This window comes from Barbus barbus (genome assembly GCF_936440315.1).
Source record: "Barbus barbus genome assembly, chromosome: 48".
Lineage (NCBI taxonomy): Eukaryota > Metazoa > Chordata > Actinopteri > Cypriniformes > Cyprinidae > Barbus > Barbus barbus.
The window spans coordinates 10,501,940-10,527,613 of NC_136726.1; the positions used below are offsets into that span (position 1 = coordinate 10,501,940).

General features: G+C 35.6%; 1 protein-coding gene across 3 annotated transcripts in view; it reads left to right on the forward strand.

Annotated features, from left to right (window-relative positions):
• cadps2 (Ca++-dependent secretion activator 2) overlaps positions 1-24,440 on the forward strand; it is a 150,956-nt gene extending 126,516 nt beyond the window's left edge. For 2 of the 3 annotated variants that reach the window (XR_013783952.1, XR_013783953.1), the window contains exons 18-27: positions 14-170; positions 3,927-4,068; positions 11,177-11,332; positions 11,417-11,568; positions 14,651-14,725; positions 14,931-15,014; positions 15,126-15,158; positions 20,539-20,646; positions 23,250-23,354; positions 23,608-24,440. Coding sequence is in view for 1 of the 3 variants with exons in the window: in XM_079411890.1 (XP_079268016.1) it covers positions 14-170; positions 3,927-4,068; positions 11,177-11,332; positions 11,417-11,564; positions 12,972-12,986; positions 14,651-14,725; positions 14,931-15,014; positions 15,126-15,158; positions 20,539-20,646; positions 23,250-23,354; positions 23,608-23,769 (1,185 nt within the window). In the remaining 2 variants the exon portion in view is untranslated. Of the gene's footprint in view, positions 1-13; positions 171-3,926; positions 4,069-11,176; positions 11,333-11,416; positions 11,569-12,971; positions 12,987-14,650; positions 14,726-14,930; positions 15,015-15,125; positions 15,159-20,538; positions 20,647-23,249; positions 23,355-23,607 lie in introns of all 3 variants that reach the window. The other variant, XM_079411890.1, reaches the window with a different exon arrangement.
• Positions 24,441-25,674: the final 1,234 nt, after the last annotated feature.

A 25,674-nucleotide genomic window follows, 5' to 3' on the forward strand; every position in this document is an offset into this window, starting at 1 on the left:
CTGTATTTTGCAGGCCTTCTCCTGGTGGCCAGAGGCGATGGGGGAGCATGCCGAGACCTTCCTGTCTCTGTACACGGTGGACATGGACGCAGCGTTGGCCGTCCAGCCGCAGGACTCCTGGGACAGTTTCCCCCTCTTTCAGCTGCTCAACAACTTCCTCCGAACTGACCGTATGTAGTGTTTACCTTTCTTCGTCGTTCTTTCTGCTCCCATTTATCCAAACTTCTGCTCGCATATTCTCATCGCTTTGGAAAACAATGCTCGTTAGGCGAGCAGGTTAACATGCTGTGCTCTGTTATTGTCATCGCGCTAATACAGTGTGATCGGTTACTGGCACTGGAGGGTAAATTATCTCCATGTCACCTGAATTCTGGACATTTTGCAAATCCCAGTGTCCGACATATCTCTCGTAATCAACAAGAAATATTCCGTGAAACAGTTTTGAGTACTTCACTGCATGAAGTTAATTATGCGAGGAGCTTTTGGTCTATTGATAGAACAGCATCTAGAGCCAAGTTGAAGTTACAAAGATTGTTTTGCATGACTGCAACATTTGCAACGGTGATAAAGAGATTTGCTTTACTGTCTCGTTCAAACAGCAGTTGATTTGGAATAGATATGGTTGGTTATCTAGGGAGCATGACAATGGAAATGGCAGCCTCTAATAACACAGACAGTTGGCAAAAAGATATAGGGAACTCCCACACTGTTTCATATATGAACTTTCTTGTAGAAGATCCAGTCGTATTGCTTTCCTCTGCCCTGTTCTCACTAAATGAATCTCTTTTATTCTTAAAGGTAAAATTGGAATGAGCAAAGCCTATATGTTGAAAATGGGGGGGGGGGGGGTAAAATTGGCAGATTTAAAGGAATAATTCACTCAGAAATGAATATTTAGTCATTTTCTCAACCTTTATGTTGTTTCAAACTCCTGATTGACTGAGAGATTTAGCAGAATGCTCACGCTGCTCTTTTACATAAAAAAAAAACTATCAAAATCACTCAAACTTGACAGAAAAGTATCATAAAAATAATACAAGCACTTCTGAAACAATATAATAGCCATATAATAATTACTACTACTTGGTTTAATTAATACTTTTATTCAGCAAGGATGCATTAAATTAATTAAAAGTGACAGTAAAGACATTTATAATAACATTTATTATTACATTTATAAGTCATAAAGATTTGATTTCAAATAAATGCTGTTCTCTTGAACTTTATATTCATCAAAGAATCATTAATAATAAAGAAATATTAAGCAGCACAATTGTTTTTAGCATTGATAGTAATAAGAAATGTTTCTTGATCATCAAATCAGCATATTAGAATGATTTCTGAAGGCTGGAGTAATGATGCTGAAAAATCAACTTTGATCACAGAAATTAATTACATTTTAAAATATATTCAAATAAAAAAACTGTTATTTTAAATTGTAATAATATTTCACATTTTACCGTTTTTACTGTATTTAAATAATTGCAGTCTTGGTGATTTTTTTTTTTTTTTTTTTTTTAAGTGAACAATGACTTAAAAATAATAATAATTTCTCTGGTTCATCATGGCACAGTGTCATTATCAGGAGGATATCTAATAATTGTTCGTGAAGTACATGTGAAATATTTCTGAAAAATTAGACACATAAATTAAAAATGCTCATTGAGCAATAAAAAAAGGAATTACATTTCATCCAAACAATTAGAGACTAAAATGTGATGACTTTCTTAGCCGAATGAGATCAAATTCAAATATCCTAAATAATGTGGTTTTATTTGGGACAATTAAAATTGTTGCACAAAAATCTCAATGTTACCTTGACTTTTTGAAACTGCTCTTAACAATTCCATTATTTGATTTGGTTCTGAATTCAATGTTAAGCCTTAGAGCAATTAAATGAGAGTCGTAGGTAGCAGATAACACTGTAGCATATTACAAATTAAATCTCTCATTTTCCTGATTTCAGACAGGGATTCGTTTCAGTTGTGTGTGCTTTTTACAGTTTTGAGTGTGTGCACATGACAAAAAAAAAATAGTTGTGACATTGACACTAAATGCTCAAATGAGTTTCATCATTGTTAAATGGTTTCAAATGAGCTCAAACACCCTTGAGAGTAAAAAGGCTAGTGTTAATGATGAAGAACAGAGAGATGGGAATTACACTTAATGATGCCTGAGGAGACATGAATCTCTCTCTCTCTCTGTCAGACCCCCGTTTCCTTCTAAGTGCTTTAATTACATTGAGTGCATTTACATGTACAGGAGAGTGGGGTAAGCTGTGCCACTTTTCACATATGGTATGTTGTCCTCTGTCAAATGAATGGAGAGATGAGAGGTAAAGTAATTATATTTCAGGCTGTATGCAATCAACTGAAAAGATTGTGGTTTTAATTAAAAATTGTTTAAAAAAACAACAACGTACGTTTATAAGACTATACATTGTGTTTTATCGCCTTGGCGTTAAATTACAGAATAGTAGTTAATTATAAACTATTTTAATACAATGGCTGACGGTAAATTTCTTTCATCGTTCTCTCTTCCCACTATCTTAATCTCTCAACATTTTTTCCTCTTTTGGAAAGTCAGACAAATAAAAAAAAGTAATATTATTATTACAAAAAATATATATTTGTTGTAGTTTATGTTCACCACTATAACTGAATATATAATAAGTTACATTATAACTGTGTGTGTATTATGTATTTCTAAAATGTGAAAAGGGTTCATTTCACAAACCTTTTTCAAGGTCTTGTTTTATTTGCTTTTTTATAAACCAGCCAGGAAAAGGTGTAATTTTCAGAATATTTGAATATAATACATTTTATATAATATATTTTGGACCCCTTTAGCAACAATTTACAACTTAGATAATTATTATTATTTAAAATAAATGTTGTTATTTATAATAATTTCTCTTTATATTTCTATATTTTTAATATCATTATTTCTAAGCATTTTTTGTTATTTTTTAATGATTTAAATGAATGCATTAACTGTGCTCGTAGCATGTGCTCTTCAGGTGCACGCACAAATGCGGTGGTGTGCTCTGCCTGTCGCCTGTATCATTTCATAATGAATCTACGAGCATGCACATCAGTTCCATGTGACGTTCATCAGCGGCAGCTCTTAAAGTAATAGCAGCCATATAACTTAATAACCAGCTGCTGTGATGTCAGTTAATCAAAGAACAAAAGAAAAAAGAGGAAATCAATCTTTTGTAGCTTTAAGGATTCAGCTATATTTGATCTAGAATTTAGTGTTTGATAACTTTATTAAGTTTCCGTATATTTTCTACTTGCTGAAGGGCACAGTTTTGACATTTATTATAATAGGTTTATGTATAGAAGTAATTTTTTTAAGTAAATGTTATATAAAAAGTGTATTTAAAAACTTTAGGTGGGGTTAAATGTGTGATTAATTAGTTAATCAATTGACTATTATTTTTCTAAAAAGTGACAAACATTACCCACAATTTGCTAGATTAAGGGTGTGACACATCTTACACCACCCTCCCCTGCAATCAATCTATACAACATAACAATGCTCCAAAAACTCTGCTCATTATAAAAACCTTTAGTCATTTATGTGCAAATGAGCAGCTTCACAACACAATGAAACCATGTTTACATGATATTCGGAAATCATTCCAGTTGTTATGCAAATAAATTCACTCATTTGTTTCATTAGTTTAGTTCATTGTTTTTCAACACCATAAAAAAACGGTATATTTTATATGAAGTAGTTATTTAGATTATTAATTTATTAATTGTTATTAATAAAAAATGATTGCAGTTGTCTATGATTTCTGCAACTGTCATTCTAGATGTATTTCCACTGCAGGATGGCATTGCTCACAATATTTAGCCTGATAATGTACTGTAATGCACATCTGTCAAATATTATTGTAAAGCCTTCATGTTCTCCAGCTCACCTGTGCAATGGAACGTTCCATAAGCACCTCCAGGACCTGTACATCCCTCTGGTGGTGCGCTACATTGACCTGATGGAGTCGTCAATAGCTCAGTCCATTCATCGCGGCTTTGAGCAGGAGACGTGGCAGTCTGTGAAGTAAGAGCCCATTTAATGTCAAGCCATTAGAGTCCAATGTGATTTTATGTATGTTTTCTTTGATTCTCTTTGCAGTTAAGCGAATACAGTGTCGTGTTTGTTTAACCGTGTTGGGCTATTTCTAACATGTTCATGTTTCAGAGATGATTGGAGAGAGGTTAAAGAATAGAGCCTCAAAGATTGTCCTCATCCTTTTCCATTAATGCTTTGTACTTTTCTGAGTTACTTCACAGTTTCTAGTTTGTTCTCACCATATTTAATTTGATGGCACTGAACACAAGGCAGTGAGGTGCAGATGTGAAGTCTGTTTGTCATGCTGTCGTATACATGTGTCGTCATCATTCGCTTGACCAAACTATTTCCTGTGGATGCAAAACTTAAGAAAACATTGGCTGTGAAAATGAGATCTTACATAAGACCTTAAAGCTCATGTTCTGATGAGAATGACTTGACTGTTTTTATGTTTGGAGTCCCAATGACCCCTGTGTTGTACGTGTAAAAATAGCAATAATCATAATAATAATTTCCCTTTAAATTCCTCTGACCTAATCAAAACACTTCTTCTTAATAATAATAATTGCAATAATACCAATTACCTATTTTTTGTTATTATTAATAATATATATATATATATATATATATATATATATATATATATATATATATATAATTTATAATGATTAATATATATATATATATATATATATATATATATATATATATATATATATATATATATATATATATATATATATATATATATATATATATATATATATATATATAATTTATAATATTCAGTAAATAAATAAACTGAAACTATTATTATTATTATAATAGTTTTTACATTTAATAAGTAAAAACACTTATTCACTATTAACTACGACTTTTCCCTCAATAAACTCCTAATTGGCTGCTTATTAATATTTAGTAAGGTAGTTGTTAAGTTTATGTATTGGGCAGGATTAGGGATGTAGAATAAGGCATTAATATGTGCTTAATTAGTACTAATAAATGGCTAATATTCTGGTAATATGCATGCTAATAAGCAACGAATTAAGAGACCCTAATATAAATTGTTACCATAAATATTATTATTATTATTACCACATTTATTCATATTTATATTTTATTTATAATAATAATAATGTATAATAAAATAATAAAATCCATATGTATTAATTATTATTATTATTAGTAGTAAATTATAAGTAATACAAATTTTTAATATTTTTTATTTATTATTATAATTATTTGTCTTTAAATTTCTCTGACCTAATCAAAATATTTATTATTATTATTATTATGTTTTATTTATAATGATAATAATTTATCTAAATAATTAATTACTACTAATAATAATAATAATAAAAGTAGTTAATTACTATATATTATTTATTATTACTGAAGTTTTAACTCTTTTATAATCATTTGTAAGCAATTAATATAATTATTTGTAATCATTTGCCTTACATTTCCTCTGACATAAACTAATTTAGTATTTTGCCTGTTGTTGTTGTCATTGTTGTTATTAATTATTATATATAATTTATTATTATTGAAGCTTTAACTCTTTTATCATTTGTATTAAGCGCTTAAAATAATAAAATAAATAAATCATCGTAATAATAATAGTTGTTGTTGTTATTATTATATATAATTGTTATATATTATTTCATTTTATTTAAGCTTTAACTGTACTTTTCTTTACCACAAAGTAGACATGAACTTTTCACAAAATGTTATTGTTATCCATTCTAGTTATGTTTTTACACATTGAAAGAAAATACAATTAAAAAAAAAAAGCATTTTATATCTGGGGTCTCTATAGCTGGCGAATCCAAACTGAACATGACGGTTAAGACAATATGGTATTGAATAGACTGTTATGTCTAAACATGCCGTCTTCTCCAATTAAGGTGCATTTCTTCCCTGTCAGTAAGCTTCTGATGCCTCAGAATGATCAGTCATCCGCCGGTTATTCTGCTCTTTATCTGATGAACTCTTATTGTCGGCCTCCTCTCAGGGCTTTCTGCTCTTTTACTCTCTGATCTCCGGCAGGACCATCACCAACAATCTGCCCAAGGTTCCCAACCTGCCTCTTAACCTCCCTCAGATGCCCAGCTTCTCGGCCCCTTCCTGGATGGGGCCGCTGTGTGACAGCACGTGTGTATGGGCCTGCTGGGCACCATCACTGCTCACTGCTCTTGACATATGCTTATTATAGCCACATAGCTTGTGCGAAGCGAGTCTTCAGGCCTTAAAACCATTAAAATATATTGAAATAATGGGAAAGCAATTGTGGCATATGCATTTGTAATGTGGTAAATATGTCACATAATGCTTCCAGTTGTTGGTTTGGTGAAGCTCAGTTATTGCTATAATAAGCATTTGCATGGTAAATGTTATTCATAAAAATTAATTTGTATTAGCACAATGAATTAGACTTCCAATTTCAGTACCCTTAAAGTGCATCCTAGATTGCATGACTGTGTGAGTGTTATGATTTGTTTTGTCTGTCGGCTTGGGATGGAATCAAGAAGCTGTTTTTTTTCTGAACTGGTTCCATTATTTAAAAAAATACTTATTCTTGTCAAAAATGTCTGTGTTCTTCTGCAAATGTTGATTAAATAAAGTGCTGTGGTGATTGTATTTTTGTAGCCAACCCATAAGTTAGCATCACCCTGGTACCCCAGCCAAAAAAAAAAGGATTTTTCCATTGGTTTTTGTATTACTGCAGAAAATAAGTGACCAACAAAAATGTATGATTCTTTCACATCTTTATCATCATGATACTCTTCACAACTTTTGAATTTTGAAGCCTAAATACAGTTGCCAGATGTAAAAAGCTAAACGTAGGTGATAATTTATACGATAAAATACAGTAATAAAAGTTATTCTTACAAGTTCTTTTTAATGAATTGCCTAAAAAGTCATGGCAAGTCTAAACCAATTGAGACATGTGTATGAATCAATCTACCGACTTATTTTTTTTTAATCTAGACTTTTGAATCAATTGCAGTTAAGAAACCCACATGACAGAAATACTACTTTTTTTACCTAATTTCTTCTGAAATCTACCCTTTTTTATTGTATTAAGTGTTTAAAATGGTACTTGAATATCAAAAATAATAATATTATTATTATTATTTATATGGCTAAGACCATTTATAAGATATTGGGCTTCTTCACACGTACAAAAGAAGTGTTCATGAGGCCAGAATAATTTTTTTTAGAATCTGAATCATTAAATTGCTTATGATTCCCATCCCTGTTGCCATCAGTGTATAGATCAGTGCTGGGTGGATTACTTACAACTTTTAGTCTGTTACAGATTACAAATTACATGTTGAAAATTGTAGTCAGTAATGTATTTAAGTAATGTATTCTGACTACTTTTGGATTACTTTCAGATTACTTTTGACATAACTTGTTTATAAGTGCTGTCAAACGATTAATCGCATCCAAAATAAAAGTTTTTGTGTACATAATATATGTGTGTGTACTGTGTATATTCATCATGCATATATAAATACACACACATGCATGTATATTTAAGACATAAGTTTATACATTTAAAATATTTATACTGTATATAATATCATAATATAATATTATGTACACAAAAACGTTTATTTTGGATACGATTAATCATGATTAATCGTTTGACAGCACTATTGTTTACAGATTTAAAATGGATTATTGCTATAAAAAAGAGAAATCTGACCTTTTACCAACATCAGAAAACATGCAAATGTGTTGTTAAATTATTAAAATATTAACTTTAAATCTAAGGGGGACTTCAAGAGTTTAGGGAGAATCGATAAATTATGAATAATGTACTGCCATTGTGTGAATCATTTATAATCATGTAATCCGTAAAAAATTAACTGTAATGTAATCTCTAATCGTAATAAAAATTTCTCTAATCCAGATTACATGTTATCAGTTACTATCCAGCACTAGTAAAGATCCTGTTTGTGATGTGATTGCTTGAAAACATTGGTGGTGTGTTGTTCATTTTAGTGTGTTTTGTGCCAAAGTGGCTTGGTAACTTATTTTTGGGAGCTGCGTTTTTGTGTGATTCATTTTGAAATTTAACACAGTCATGTGTTTGGTTTACAGCGGACAAGGAATTAATTTGCCAGATATTTTGTGAGTACCAGTGATATCATCACATTTGTGTTTGGTGTTGTGTTTTCACAAAATCACAGAAACCTGTTTATAACATGATTCGCATGGACAGGCGAGTCTCCATAAACTCAATTTTACTCCTAAATGCGGAGTGCCCAGGTAACATCGGCTCAATCTGCGAGTGTTTAAACCCACTGTGAGCATGCGACGATAAACGCCAACACTATTTTCTCTCAACCGTCAGGGGTTATCAGAGTAACACTATATAGTATATTGACCCCAAACACTTTTATCCTGGCCGAGATGTAAACAGGAGAACTTCTGACAGCTACACGAGCCTAAATAACATCGGAAAGTTAAATTACATCCATCTCAATTAGCCTAAAGAGTGTGAACTGCAAAAGCACACCAGCTTCCAGGCCTGAAACAGTGTCTGTAGTGGGTGTAGTCCTGTGGGTGTCTGTCAGAGGGGACTTTGTGGTTAGCTGCTTGTTAGATTCGGTGAGAACTTTGTGTTCTCCCCCGGGGGTTCTGTTCGTCAGGCGAGAAACTCATCCATTTGTTCACCCTGCTCGCTCGGGCTCGAGGCGGAGGCGCGGACCCCCGAGGGGGCCCTTACGGACCGTACCGCCGCTAATTAATCGAGTGGGAGCTTGTGCTCGCCCCTTTTAATTGCACAGCGGACTTTGCCAAATTATTTATTTTCCCGGACCGCCACTTGTGAAGGTAACAGTCTTTTAACAGCGAGCGGAACGAGTGGCCTTTTTTAGTTGCGCCGTGCAGGCGTTGCTGTGTGACTGCGGTTGACATGGCAGTGCCGCTCCATCTGTCTGGATTGGTGGAGATCTCTTGAGTCCATCAGAACCCAGAGGAGTCGCACACAACATCAGTAGAAATTGCTGTCGATCTCGACTTCCTGCAGCTCTTGGAACAGCCGCTCTTAGGCCGATAGTTCTGTCTGATGCACTTCAGTCAGCTGGGTGCAAGAGAGCCTGACTTTTGTAGTAACTAGGGTTGCCAGGTTTTCGCAACAAACCCTCACAATTTCTACTCAAAACTAGCCCAATCCCGTTTCAAGAGGGGTTCCCCAGTAAAAATCTCATTCCAGAGGGTAAAATACACATTTTTCGGCAGGGATCCTCCAGTAAAATTTGCATTCCAGGGGCTAAATATCACGTTATTGGGGTCGCTTCAACCCGTGGACATGAAAAACAACCCGTGGCAACAGTGTTAATGTAGCTCAATTCCGTAGGAAAACCGCAGACTTGGCAACACTGATAGTAACTCTCTCGCTTGATAAGTCGTTTGACTGTGCGTTTTGCAGTTTTGGAGTGATTTAAGTATTTATTTACAATGGAAGGTGTTTTCACATTTGAGTCCATATATATATATATATATATATATATATATATATATATATATATATTATATATACTTATAATATTTAAGTAATAAATACTATAATATAGAATATATTAAATTTAATATAAATATATAAAATGTATATTAGAATGTATTAATTTGTATATTAGAATACAATAATTAATGTTCTTATAATATAATTATAATAATGTAATACATAAAGAATATTTCATGTTAATATTTTAGTTAAAAGGCCAATATTAATATGTTAATTATAGTAATTATTAGTAATAATCATAAAAATAATAATTACAATATTTCAATATTATAGAATATAATGCTATAATATATTCAATTTAATATAAATGTAATATCTATATTAATTATATAAGAAATATATAAAACGATATATAATTAATAATATATTGTATATTATTATTAGAATATAATATTGCTATGATATAATAATTATAAAATATAATACTATTGTCACGGTGCACACATGAGGAGGACACAGGAACACGCAGACGAAGATAAACTTCAAAATAACAGTCTTTACTTCAAATAAGGCAGGGCTGATACAGACAGGAACACCGGGGAGTAACAAGTAGACCAGACGAAATCAAACTGAACAGACAGGACTATAAATACACAGGATAATCATAGATAACGAGACAAACACAGCTGGACAAGGATTAACTAATAAATCACACTAGACGAGGACAGGAAATAAACCAAATATGGACACGAGGCGGGAACACATGACACACACGACAGATGACTGACAACTATTATAATTGATATATGAATTTGTCAAATGTGATATTTCATAAATTGCATGCAATAACTTTGAAGATTCAAATAAATCAAAATTCTTAGACGCCTGAAACAGAGCAAATGTGAAAACATCTTAAGATTTATGCTCCAGGCCAGCTGTAATTCTTTACACTCTTTTTCTTTCTGCCATCATGTATTATATTTTTTAATATATATATTTAGCACTTTAGATTTTTCAATACATATTTTTAATCATTAAATTAACATTTAATTTTAGTCTTTTGGTTTTGTGCTTTTAATATATTTGTAATTAATATTTTAACATTGTAATATTTTTTTATTAATCATTAATAATCATTAACAATTTTTTATATTTTAATTATAATTTTTTTCCTATTTAGCTTCCTATTTAACTTTAATTTACTTTTGAGCAATTTTAGTGTCTAAATTTTTTTATTATTATTTAATTTGGTTGCCCAGGCAAAATTTCACATAATGCATGTTGTGATTATTTTTTACGCCAGTTGTAGTCACGCACCAGAACACAAACATTATTTTAAATAATACATTAAATCATTAGTTCATGGGTATTCAAATAGTTAGAAATGCCACAAAATTCTTATACCATCATATGTTCATGGACATCAGGGACTGGTCTATTTTGCATGAGAGTGTCTGTTTACTTACTCTTGGCATTCATACTTTGATTTTACAGGTTTCATTTTTTCACCTTTCCTTTTTAAGTCTTGTAATGTATTTGCTGTAAAAAATTGTTGAAATTTCTGGCTTTAAGATCAAGCATGAGCTAACATGTCACTGTTTCTGTCTTCCTCAGTAACGGCTCGGCCACATCAGAAGATCTATTCTGGAAGCTGGATGCTCTCCAGATGTTCGTGATGGACCTGCACTGGCCAGAGCCGGAGTTCGCCAAACATCTGGAGCAGAGGCTCAAACTGATGGCTAGTGATATGATGGAGGCCTGTGTCAAAAGGTCAGCTAATTAATGACTAATAATGACATTCCTTTTTATAGACAGGGGCTTCATATAACCAATTTCTCCATCTCTGATATCTAGGACCAAAGCTGCCTTTGACGCTAAAATGCAGAAGTCTTGCAAGTCGACTGATTTCCGCGTCCCCTTGTCTGTGTGCACAATGTTCAATGTTCTCATGGATGCCAAGAAGCAGTGCTCCAAGCTCTGTGTTCTTGACCAAGGCCAGGAGGTACGTCACAATCCTATCAGGGATGAATATCTTTACCTTAGTACCGTAGATGTTTTTTAGGAGACTTATGGTGTTCATAAAATCATCTCGTCTCTGTTCAATTGACAGTTGGGAGGTGAAAACAAGATTAAGAACATTGAATTGCGTGACTCTAATCAGTCATTTGAATAGCAGTAAATTGGCAAAGATCCATTTATCAGTTTCTCCTTTTATACTGCAACTTGCTTTTGAGTTGAACTAGCGCAGATGTTATCAATTGGTGTGAAGTGTTTTGTGCTTCCTTTCTGTAGGCCATATTATTACCTCCTCTTCTTCTGCCTAGAGATAAATCTTGACCAGAAAGTCCTTATGCTCCAGAGGCCTTGAACAAACCACAGCCAAACTCAACACCCAGAGCTGCCATTTTAATTTCATAGAAGCCAAATTATTATACTGGCTTCTCATTTTCGTGACAAGCACGATTCCACTTAGTTTAGATATCTAATTTTCCTGTTTTTGTGTGAACATTTAACATAGAAGTTCATTAAGGAGTAGTTTCTTTCATTTAAAAAAATAATTTAGCCCAGCTTAATGTGCAGAAACTACTTAAAGGTAGCTATTCAATCAAACTGAAGTGAAGTAACTTCAGTAAAAATGTACATCTTTCAAAACATTGTTCTGACTGGGGAGCAAAAGATGTTCAGATTATCCTTGAAAGCTTTAAATTGGATTATTATGATTCAGAGTAGAGTTTGGAGTCACTTAAACTGTGTTCACACTACAGACAAATCCAAATTGGTTTTTAAATCCAAATTAAATGTCGCAGTTTAATACAACGTAAAAAAAAATTAGAGTAATCAGTTATAGATATTGGGCAATTAAAATTATTTTACATGCACCACGTAATGAACAATGAAGAAAATGAAATTAAATCCAAATTGGCCGTTCACACTGAGACGCATTGCAGAAAATCTGATTTGAATCTGATTTCAAACTGCATTTTCAAATTGAGAATGTGGTTTATATCTATCTGTCCAGGCTACAAATAATTTTTACTCTGAATAAAATTTACATTTGTGTACTTTTGAGTACAAGGTTTCTATTTTCGTTTTGTATCCAGAATTAGTGATTCAGACATTAAAGTGACAGTTTGCAATTTTTTCTTCCTTAATAAATTAAATCTCATTTCATATTCTTTCTTTAGAAATGAGCAAGTTTATTAGATTTTGTGTTATGTTTGTTTATTGCCTATGCTAGCTAATTAATGATCAAAATTATACTTAAGATTAGTTGTATTTATCTGTTGGCTGTCCGTTAACCAGCTCTGAGTTAAGTTTTCATTCAAATTTTTTTTTTTTCTTTCTTTTTGTTCGTTGTCTTTCTTTGACTCATCCCTGCATGGCCTGCACATTATTGCATGAACCCAAGGTTGAGCAGCAGTGGGTAAGTGTCCCCTCTACAATCTCCTATCCATGTGAGCAGAGAAAGAATGCATTGTGTGCAATTAACTCTTAAAGGGATAGTTCACCTTAAAATGAAAATTCTGTCATCATTTACTCATGTCGTTCCAAAATTGTATGACTTACTTTCTTCTGTGGAACACAAAAGAATTAATTTTTAAGAATGTTGGGACCCAAATAACATTGGCTTCCATTGTATGGACAAAAACTCACTAAAACATTTTCAAAATATCAAAAATTAGTGGAATCAAGTGTAATTTGAAATGATTTTGGTTTAAAAACGACACCCTCCAATTTGATCACTGCCATACTTATTTCTCTCCTTCATATTAGTGCAAATTTAGATGTATGAAAGCTTTTGAAATAGAAGTAAACTATTTGTTTTTGTAGTTGAGATCTCGCTCTCTCTCTCATCTGAATTGTGCCGTCTTAGTCGATACTACTCTTCTCCAGTGCTAACAAAAAAACAGGTGCTAACTTCACGAAAAAAAGATGAATTTTTTCCAACAGTGACACTTAAAAGTATGTGTCCTTGTGCGGCGAGATAGTCGCACGGCTGCGAGAAACCGCCACTTACTTCTTAGTATTGGGTTAAAAGGTATTTCTCAACGCTGAACTGATTTTCCTTCACACGGGATTGAATTTAATGGCCATTGGTGCGAGTCGGCGTGTTTGTGAAAGACTTTATTTAAAAGCAAAGAAAAGATTATTTTACCCAAGTTTGCCTGCCGCTTTATTTGGAAATACAAGGTTACGCTTTATAAGCCGCCATCTCGCTGAAGTGACTCTGAAGTGGATGGCTACCAGATAAATGTTTTCAAAAGAAATTATTGTTCTTTTGGTTTTCACACACACGGCAAAGACCTCCCTATTTAATCTGCGCTAATGCAAAAAAAAGAGCCCTCGCTGTTTAGCCGTATAAAAAGCAAACATGGAAGTGTTAATTGAGGTAAAAAGTCCTCAAGATTCTCCTATAATGCCATTTATGAACAAACTGCCATTTTGCGCGCAAGAAAATTAGGGCTGCTGACAGTGACCTCTTAGCACCCTCAATTTGTCACCGATCTGCACGCATTGTTGATTGAAATTTTTAATTTGGGTGTCCTTTAGATTCGCCATGAATGGCCATTGTTGGCGTAGATGAACTCCTGCTTGCAGCGCATGCAGCAAAGGCATCTATTCAGCGCGGCCAAATGGATGTGCACTCTCTCTCTCTCTCTCTCACCCCCCCCCCCCCCCCCCCCCCCCCAACCCTCGCTTTCTCCTTCCTCCTCTCGCCTTTTTTTCACAAAATAGGTGAATAAGACTTATCAGACATGAAATGGCCGATTAATTGAATGTAGTGTGAGCCTTTGCTCACCGCAGCTGGACGGGCTCTTTAGAAAAACACAAGGCTGCCCTAATTGTGGCCCACACAAAAAGTATCCTTCAAATTCCTTTGCCCTAAACGAGAGCAGGAATGCCATTCACGGGCATAATGGGCCTAATAGCTGCTTAACTCAGCCCTATCGCACGGGGAGGATTTTTCCCTCTGCCGAAATATGTCTTTGTGAGCGTGTTATTCTTTTAGGATGCCTCGCGATCCGTGCCTTTCCCATCACGCCTGTTGTATTTCTTGATGTTTCTCCTCCTCTTCTTGTCCTACAGCAGCAGTACCACTCAAAAATCGATGTCCTGATCGATGAAGCCTTTAAGGAAATGATCTCCTCCTTGGTCTCAAAGGTACTCCCAACAGCCATTGTCATTGCCACATTTCACAATTTTTGCCCATTCTTTTCAGCTGGCCTTCACGGCAAGCCGACTCTTTATATCTGGAAGTGTTATATCCGTTGTATCAGCGAACGTTACTTTATCCTAAATTGTTAATTGTTGCTTGTGCTAAAGGCGTATGTGCCTGTCACGCAAACATGCTTCTTTGCTTTCACAGTTTGCAGCTGTTCTGGATGGGGTGTTGTCCAAACTCTCACGATATGACGAGGGAACATTCTTCTCCTCCATCCTGTCTTTCACGGTGAGTATTTTCACGTTCATCCCACCCACACACCCCTTTCCGGGATCTCATTTCGTACTGAACGTTTAATAAGCCAAAGATATTCAGCAGGTACTTTTTTTTTTTTTAAAGGTAAAAGCAGCGGCCAAATATGTGGATGTCCCAGTAAGTGTCATTTTGGACGTATAATTGCGCATGATGCCGGCATGCCCTGTGTGGATATTTTTGCATGCTGCATTGCATTTGTGTGTGTGTTTTATTATTTACTTAGGGAAACAGATTCTCTATTCAGCTTTGCCAAGCGTTTCCATCTTGCTTTGTTTTTAATATTTAAAAAGGCTTAATGTGTATTATTTCATCATTACTTCACACGATTATATGTTTTTTTATCATTTGCGGTTCATGGCCAAATGAAAGCAGGATTGGAGCGTCTATCAGAGCTGGCTGAGCAAGACTAATTAGCAACCCGATTGGCTTAAAATCAGTCTCACGATCTGCCACAGTGTTGACAATGGGCCGTCACAAGCAGAAAAAGATGCTAATGAATCACCAGGAACCAGGACTGTTCAGAGCACAGACAGTGAGCAAGCAGAAAGAAACTAACACGGGGTGAAGGAAAGACTGAGTAATCACATGACCTCCTGGTCCGAGACCACAGTATTACAGAAGGGCTTTCTGAATAAAAACATGAACAACAACTCATTCCAGTTAGTTCTGTGACTAATATCAAACTAGAGTTTGTGTTCATACATAGAGTACGCCACCGTTCAAAAATTTGAAATCAGTAAGATTTTTAAAAGCAATCTATCATGCTTATAAAGGCTGCATATCTTCAATCAAAAATAGTTATATATATATATGTATCATTTTTACTGTATTTCTTGGCCATTAATCTGAATTCTTTGATTAATAGAATGTTCGAAAGAACAGCATTAATTGGAAATAGAATTTTATAACGATATGCTGTGGCTCTAAAAGGTATTTGAACGCTCATGTCACACTTAAAAATGTATAAATGTAATTTCAAATGATAAAGCAAAAATCTAAAAATACATATATATGAAACCTTTTCTCAAAACTAGCTCTTTTTAAGAGGAATTAAATTTGCTGACATTTTTCTGTGCTGATTTTAGGGGGGAATCTGTGGAATGAAATTTAAAGATTGTAAAATGTTCAACAGGGCTGAGAGAACTACACTTTTTTTGGCAAATGAAAGCATTATCAAATTAGCCAAAATATTTAATATACAAACACACAAGGGCCGGGAATGTTTGGATTTCTGCAGAATTGGAACACCCGTTATTAACAGTTTTTCTGTGGCATTTTGTGACTGCAGAGTCCATGTGGGCAGAAGTTTAATCAAAGAGTGATTTTAGTGGATGTATGTGGTCAGTTTTCCTCAAGTTCACACAGGTGTTCTGCGGAGTGACCACAGGTGGAGTTCATCACATTAACTACCAACATGATCCACTAATACTTGACCACCAAAACGTGTTCAAATAGTTTTGTAATGCTTTACCATTTAAAAAAAAAATATTATACTTGTTTTGATATTTTATCTAATGCAGTAACATTCATTCATACAGTATTTAAGTGTGACTTACGTGTCTAAATGTTTTGTTGATTTCTTTTGTTTTATCATTTGCACCTTAAAAAACTTAGTGTGCTATATTTCTTGAAAATATTACACTTGATTTTATATTTGATCTAATGCACTAATATTTATACATATTTACTGTATGTGTGACTTAAGTGTCTAAATTCATTTTGTCTTGATTTTGAACAGTTTAACTGTTGTTTTATAATTTGCATCTTTTAAAAAATTACTTTACAAGTGCTATATTTTGCGCTATATTTCTTTTTTTAAAATGCACTTGATTTGACATTTGATCTAATGCAGAAACATTCATATATATTTACAGGTGTCTTAAGGAAGTGTCTAAATATATTTTGTCTTGATTTTAAACAGTTTGTTTTGTTCTTAAACTTTAAAAACTACTTTATTCAAAAGTGTGCTTGTGCTATGTTTCTTTAAAAACATTACACTGTTTCAATATTTTCTATAATGCGATAACATTCAGACATTTATGTGGCTTAATTGTATGAACTATTTCACTTCAATTCATCTTAATTTTTAAGTAATTTTTTTTTTGTTTGGTTAAAACAATGTCTTTATGTGAAATATTTTGCGTAAACTATGCATGTGCTACGCTTCTTTCAGATAAACATTTCTCGGTGTGATATTTTGTATTTATTGGTTTTTAGGCGTAACTTGAGCGTCCAAATACTTTTTGGAGCCACTGTACAAAGCAAAGCGACAAGATTAAGAACAGAAAAGTCAGTCAGTCCCTACACATCCACACCTCATCGCTCCATCCGAGCTCTTGGCATTGGCTCCCCGAGGTGTGCAGCGGCGAACACCCCATCTCCCCCTCAAATTATAACATCACCTCCACCTTGCGCTTTTGTGCAGAAGGAACGCTGTTCCATGTAAGCCCCTTTCACAGCTCCCGCTACAGCCGGAGAGGGAGGGAAGAACATGGCTGTGGTTTGGCCTTTGGCACTGAACATTTCTGGGCTCTTGTCACGAAAGGTTAAGCTCCTCTGCTCCTTTGTGAAGGCTGCCATTCAAGTGCCGAGGCTTTCTGGCGAGACGCCCTCCCGATAGCGCTCTGTTAACACACTCGTTCACACATTCACACCCACGGCTCGAATCTGCGCTCGCATTAGCGCTACCACAACAAAGTATTTACTCAAAACTTGTACAAACTCACTTCACACGCTCCCTACTTCGACACCACACACACATACACACGCTCCCACACACCTGCACCTGGACAGTGAATGAGGCAGTGGCAGGAAGCCAGGCTTGCAGCTCTGTGTAATTACTGCGCATTTCGTCTCCCCTTCCCTTTCTCCTCTGTTTCCCATCCACGCCATTTATCCGCTCAGCTTAACCAGTCATTAACCTGGCCTTAATCGCACCGTCCCACACCTCTCCATTTATTCATTCACACATGGCCCACACCCAACCGTCGTGGCATTGTCTGGCCTGACGGATCGGGCCTGTCCCTCGGTCCTCCGGTTGGATTTCGTTCGAGAAGATCGTGTTTTGGTGTGCTTATCGGTCCATCACAGGCTTTGTCGTCCTGTCAGAGAGATGGAAGGAAGGGCGTTGGGTTAAAAAGACCCCGTCTTGCTTCCACCCAAGTGCCATGATAAGTCAGAGATATTATATGCTTGGTTCTGCACAGGAAGTGGCAGTTTTCTTCCTTTCTTGATAATATAATATATGTCTGTGAAGACCTCTCACTCAACACGATATGAAGTCCTCTTGAGATCCCAGTCGTATTTGATCAAGTGCTGTTTGTCTGGATATCGGCCGACTGTGGATGCGGTCACGAGGTTATACTGTACCATCCAGTGAGTGTTGCTGTCCAGTATTGGGGAATTGCTAACTATAGTTAGTGACGCTACTACATAACTTGTTTCAGTAGCGTGACAGTTTGCCGTTTTCAAAATGACGCCGCTTTTCCAGGAACAAGCTTGTTTTTACAACAAGTTGCATGTTCAAGTTTACAGCCAAGCCATGGGATAGTTCAAAACAGGATCAGTTCAAAACAAGATTGAATTCCTCATTTGAGTCCTTGTACAGAAGTCCATTTACTGCATTTGGCATCTTTTGTCGTAATTTTCTTTTTCCAAGTTAAATCATCTGTGTGTTTGACTGCTTGAGGTGTTTTCTGGTTTTATTGGCATGTTTGATTGTTTGTTTATTTAATCATTTTGTAAGAGATAAATCTGGTATATATCAAATGATATATATTCATTGCCAATCAAAATTTTGAAGCCATTAAGATTTTTTTTAAGATTTTTGAAAGAAGTATCTTATATTCACCAAAGCTGCATTTAAAAAAAAAAAAAAAAAGCAAAATATTATTATAATTTCAAATAACTATTTTCTATTTTAATATATTTTAAAATGCAATTTATTCCTGTGATTCAAAGCTGAATTTTCAGCAGTCATTACTCCAGTCTTCAGTGTCACGTGATCCTTTAGAAATCATTCTAATATATTGATTTGCTGTTTAAGAAACTTGTATTATCAGTGTTAAAAACATTTATGCTGATTAACACCATATATTAGTGAAAACCATGATACATTTTTCAGGATTCTTTGTGGGGAAAAAAACAGAGCTTCAGCACACCTTGCTTCTGTCATATGACCAACACACAAACTCACAGGAAGAGAGGCCTGACAAGAACAGGAGGTTGATGTTCGGGTGTCTCTTTGCTCTCTAATAAAAAGGGGGTTTTCCAGCATTCAAGCCCTCAAGCTACATCAGCTTCAGTCATGGGTGGAAAACGTGTCACAGCAATTACAGCACTATTAGGACATTTTTTCCCCGTTTTAACAGCCCCAGTGTGAATAGAAATGTTTTTCCACAGGTAAAAGGATTGCTTTTAACAGGGTATAAGTGTCACAGGTGCTTTTTGGTAGTTTACACATGTTATTTTTTGAAGCATTTTCTTGAACATCATTCAGCAGGCAGAGATAGTGGTGGTGGCTGTCAGTGTTTTGGTATTTGTGTTTTAACTTGGTATTGGATTTGCTCACCTTGGAACGCAAAAAAATTACTTGAATTAAAGGTGAACTAAGTCTTTTTAGTTTATTTGATGCGACTGTCTGATACAACTGCGCAAACTTCATACTAACACAATTGTCATGAATGCAGCATCATATAAACGCAAAGAATTTTAGTTAACAATGTCATTGCAGAAATACCTGCTAGTATTTATTAATAATAATAGTCATCATAATTTTTTAAAACATCATTTCTTGATCAATTCACCAAGAGTAGAATATACAGTAAAGGCCCATTCACACCAAGAAGGCAACTATAATAGCATCAATAAGAAATGAAGTACTAGCATAAACTGGTCATGTGATCTCAAAATTGCCGCCACCATGAGGTGGACCTGCCCCTATGAAGAATTAAACAGCTTTTACTCAGCCACTGATCTGACTGATGTTTTGTCAAAAATATAGTACATTTCTTGAGGTGCAAAATGTTTCACTTAGTCCACCTTTATGAAAATAAAGTTTGAATGACTCGGTATTAATCATCAGCATGTTTTCAAGCCAAATTTGCTTTGCATTAGTGCTGTCAAATCGATTAACGGCAAATAATCACGATTAATTGCATTGAAAATAAGTTTGTGTTTACATAATATGTGTGTACTATGTAAATTTATATTTATATATTAATATACACACAAACATGTATATATTTAATAAATATATGTAATATAAATATATATATATATATATACACATGTAAATATTTCTTAAATATAGACATACGTGTGTGTAACGATATGTACATATAAATATACACAGTACACATGTTATGTAAACACAAACTTTTATTTTTGATGTGATTAATCGATTTGATAGTCCTGCTTTGCATAAAAAAATAAAATGAAGCCTCACGATGAATAAGTCTTATGACCAAACTGACTTTGAATCCATCACTCTTAACAGAAACCTGGAATGGACCTAGCAGACACCTATATCAACTTTGTACGACAGAACCAGGATATTCTGCGCGACCGTGTGAACGACGAGATGTACATAGAGAAAATCTTTGACGTAAGTTCCTGCCAGTCAATGAACACACTATAAATGACATTCAGTTTCACTCCACTGCTTTCAGACACCGTACCTAAAGAAATGTTTCATAATAAGTCTACAGATCAATGCAAAGCCAGCAGAATTACTTCAAGCAAGTGACATTCGTGCCAATGTATGTGAATGAACATCCAACGTCTCATTCTATTCCTTTTTTATTCTGTCTCGGTTCTTTTCCAACCGCATTCCCACCACATTTCCTCAGCTGTGGGTATTGTAAAGCCGAGGCCGAGGGAGGTGAGAAGGGGTGGGGAAAGTTTTGTAGGAAGAGGCAATGAGGCCTCACCAAGAGCACTCATCAGCCCACTGTGACCACTTCCAGTGCCTGAGCACTCACCCGGGACTCCTGTTGACCTGTTTACTCTCAAACAACGTCGAGAGAGAGAGGAAGAAGGCGCAAACGCGTACGTCTCGCTCCTTAATTTTGTTTAGAACACACTGCTCTTCCTTCCGAGCCGCTTCAAGAGACAGCAGATCTATAGAACGGCACAAACACTCGAGAGGATGTACACACAACCCTCCCGCCCCTATAAATCCTGAGCAGATTGCCTTTGAAAACTTTCTATTCCAAGCCAGATTGGAGAAAAGCAGTGTTTGATGTCTTCTCTTGATTTATTAGACCTTTGCCGAGGCCGCCGATGGAGACAGGCAAGCGGGATAGAGGTGCCCTGCACACCAGCAGCCCCTAATGTGTGTCACATGCTCACAGTCATGCACCGAGAGCGAGCCGAGAGAAGGGTCGGCGTGTGTCACCACAGAAACTTCCTCATCAAGCAGCCTCAAGTCTTATGAATCCATCTGTTTCAAAACATTTAATCTAATTCGCATCTCTGGACGGCTAAAAGTTTGGGCGTGAATATTTCTGAGTGTTTCTTCTTAAGAAAGAGCGGCTGTACCATTCAGTGCTGTTTTGCGAATGCGCTCAAGGAAATAAGAAAATCAGTCGCCGCATGCCCTTGCAGGCTGCAGTCTGTTTGTCCGGGGTGCTAAATCACTGTGATTAGCAGAGCGATGAGGTTTGCACGGCAAGGGGCCGCGGCCCTCAGCCTGGTCACAGGTGCGGAGGCTGCCCTCCCCTGCCTCCCTAATGAACCAGAGAAGTGGACACTTAAGCGTGTGATTACCGACGGAGATTCGTCTGATATGAAGAAATGCGTTGCCATTCTTTCACCTCAAACAATTAGGGCACAGTCATCTGTTTCCCAACCAGCTTAAGTGCTTCAATTAAGTGGCATCTCATCTTTCCGTTTTGCCCACTTTTTGTTAACTGCAGGAGCGGACTTTGCTGATTATTGGTATGCTGTTTGGATTCATTTACGCTCCCGTTGCAAATTTGTAAGACTGATGTTAAATTGCATGGGAAGCTCAATGAAAACATTCCTAAGTGATGTATTTCGCCGGTAAACACGATGCTGTGGTCTTATACGATGCAGTGTTGTTTGTGCGTGAAATAATATTCTAAGCGCCTGGACAATCTCAGTCTTTTGTCGGCGTGAGCTAATGATTTCCGAAATGAAATTACCGGGCTGAATGCAAACACAAGCTGGTGTCAGAGGTTCTCATGCAAAACCGATTCACAGTCTGATCGCTGCTGATTAAAGAACCGGCTTCTTTCATAGAAAAGACAGGTAATAGGTTGTTTGCAAACACGTGATTCTGATGACACGCGAAATGCAGCTGGAGGGCAGGAAGTCATTTTTTCTCCATAGGAATCAGTAGCAGAAACTCAAGATGCCTGTTTTTTTGTGTTGTTTATGAATGCTCAAATTGGTCAAACGGAGAAAACACTAGGAGATTTTATCGTGTACGAAAATGTGTTGTTCATAAGGAAGGAAAAGTCAAGAAATTGACTGAAAAACGCTGGAAAAAGTGGCTTGTAAACCTGCGTCTGCGGTCGGTAGGAGCTATCGGATAAAACTTGTGTGTGCAAATTGTTAATATGAGATATAATAATATATTAATATATAAACGTATGACATATAAGACATATATAAACAACACAAAAAACAGGCATCTGCTACTGATTCCTATGGAGAAAAAATGACTTCCTGCCCTTCAGCTGCATTTTGTTTGGAGTGCAAGGTGACCCCTTTATACGGAGATTCAAGTGTTAGCTCTGTAATTAATATGTTCGGTATCTTTAAGATTGTTATTATGTGCAAACGCGACCTCAAATGATACTTGGGGCACGGGAAGATACTTGCTTGTAAGTTTAGTAATGAGAAATGAAGTAAAGACTCTTAATTAATATTTAATACGTTGAATAGGTAATCGACAGTTTCTTGGTGGTTCTTTGGTTAAAAAAAGGTTTTATGTGAAGCTTGAGGTATAATAAATTCATTTTCGAGGACCGCCAACTTCAGAGTGGGGATGTGAAATTTTTAAGGCGTAATTGAAGGAGAAAAACACAAATAAAGGGAACATTTAACATTAACCAAAAAGCTGCTTTTTCCTTCACGCCCAGTGTAGGTCACATCTTTTTATTTGCCTAAAGTACTGAGAGTTTTTTTGCATAACATTTATGTCCTCTTCAAGGTTTATCTCTCTCTTTCTCACATGCACAGCAATGGTACAACTCTTTGATGAAGGCGGTGTGCGCCTGGCTGACGGACAGACTCGACCAGCAGCTGCATGTTTACCAACTCAAAACTCTCATCAAGATTGTCAAGGTAAGAAAAGAATACAGTGTGAAGAAGTTTTTGTTCGAAACTCTGTTGATGTTAATTGACCATGACAAGAGTGTCAAGTTCAGCTTGGCTGCACAACGACTTCCATTACCATGAGAATGAGAGATTAATTAGTACACAAGTGCCGTTTCAGACGAATCCTGATGTACGAGAAGTCAAAAAGTAAAATCGACGTATCCTTAAACTATTTCATTGTCATCCATGCTTGTTTTGGCTCTTTATTTGTGTCGTGCAGAAGTCGTACCGTGACTTCAGGCTGCAGGGCGTGTTGGACGGCACGTTGAACTACAAGAGCTACGAGACGGTTTACAACCGGCTCACTATCGAGGAAGCCACGGCGGCTGCGGACGGTCTGCAGGGCATTACCATGAGGGACAGCGATGAAGAGGAGGGTTGACGTCCCACCCGGACGGTCATAAACTTGATACGAAGAGGTCGGATTCCAGCTCTCCTGATTGGAGCGCACGCTTCATGCTCCCCAGCCAGTGCTACACTGCCCTCTTGTCTAAGCCGATGTCTCCATGCTTGTATAAAACTCTCATTGGCCACTTACAGACAGCTAAAGTGTCTCTGTCGTTCTGTATTTGATGTGCAGTGATACGGTGGCTCATCACTAGGCAAGTTCGGGAAGCACTCGTAGGCACAAATTTACCCACAAAGAACCAGCCAATGATTTGTAAGTGTAGACAAGGTGTACCGGAGTGAAAACTAGAAATACAGAGCGTGAGGGAAGTAGCGTCTGCTTATATGCTGTTTTTTATCTATTTTTTTTTTTTTTGCATCAGCTTCGGATCCTCAGGCCAGAGCTCCAGATATGGTGGATGAAATGCTTGTTGTTCACTGTTTATTCGATTAAGTCGTGACACTGTTCCACTCAATCGCTATGAATTCACATTCAGATTCTTCTGTAGAAGTGTGTCATGTATATTATGCTGTCAATGTCCGACTATGTTTCAGATGAAAGAAAATGTCACTGGATTTTAAAAAGAGCTGTATATTTCTATTGTCTCTGTGCACCTGAGATTGCCCAGGTGTCTTAAGTGTTACAATTAAAGTGTTTTTAATGTCACTTTTCTGGTCTTTTTTTAATGTTTTGCATGAAATTATGACACACATGAAGGCTGAGTAGCCTATAAATGAAACATTTAAAAAATCTGAAACAACATGCTTTTTAAAGGGCATTAAAAGAGATTTTTATATTTACATTTTTATACGTTTTAAAATATTTGTCACATGCTAGCTTAGTTTGTAATTAATTACATTTTAGTTTAGTGGAAACAAAAACTTTAAATGCAAATTTAGTTGATGTTTATTTACTAAAGAATTAGCAATACTGTTAAAACATTTATTAAAGCTTGAATATCATCTCCTTACATATTCCACATTTTTATTTTATTTAGATTTCGTTTCAGCCACTATTAAAAATGATGCCAGTTGCTGGTCTCGGTATCAAACCTATTCAGCGTGCTCTTTTCAGCATTACTTTAAATGGCCTTTATCTTTATTGTGCATCGTATTAAAAAAACAATTTAAAAAAATAAAATAAAGAAATGGAATTCTATTCATAACACATCACTAGAGCGGCGCTAACTCCATTATTTCTAGACGTCTACACTAAATAAGACTTAAGTCACAATAATAGTATGAGATACAATTATTTTTAAATTCTAATTTTGCTAGAAACATGGCATTTAACTAATGTGACTTTACCATTTGCTGTTTAAGTCAGATATACAATTCTATTTTGGGTGTGATAATTTCTATTCAGCATTCTAGTCTACAGACCTTGAAGAAATAGTCTATTAATTTTTCACAAAAAAAAGTCAAGGCTTCAGTGTCAGAAATAAATCGCGACTGTGAGGTCATCGAATCATACCATTAGTATTTCTAAAATGCAGCGAAAATACTCTATGGAAATATATGCATGTCATCATTATTATTTACCAAGTCATATCAGATAACTTAATAATTGGACTGTAAATAAAAATGAAACTCTCTCAAAATCAGCCAAACCTGAGATATAAACAAATATAAAGATGCATTTGTGACGTGATATCATTACAGAGGATTTTTTTTTTCGTTTTGCCTTCGCCCAGCTGAAGAAATCCGAGGAGCAGCATATGACAACAGTGAAGCGACTGCTTATTGTGTGAAAAAGCTCCAAATTGCAGGTTATTCGACACCCATCTGCTTCCAATTGAACAGCAGTCAAAATTAGCAATGTTCTAAAGTCGCCCTGAAAACACAAACATTAGCATTTTAACGCATTTATCTTACTGCTCAATAGCCATTAAATAAAAAA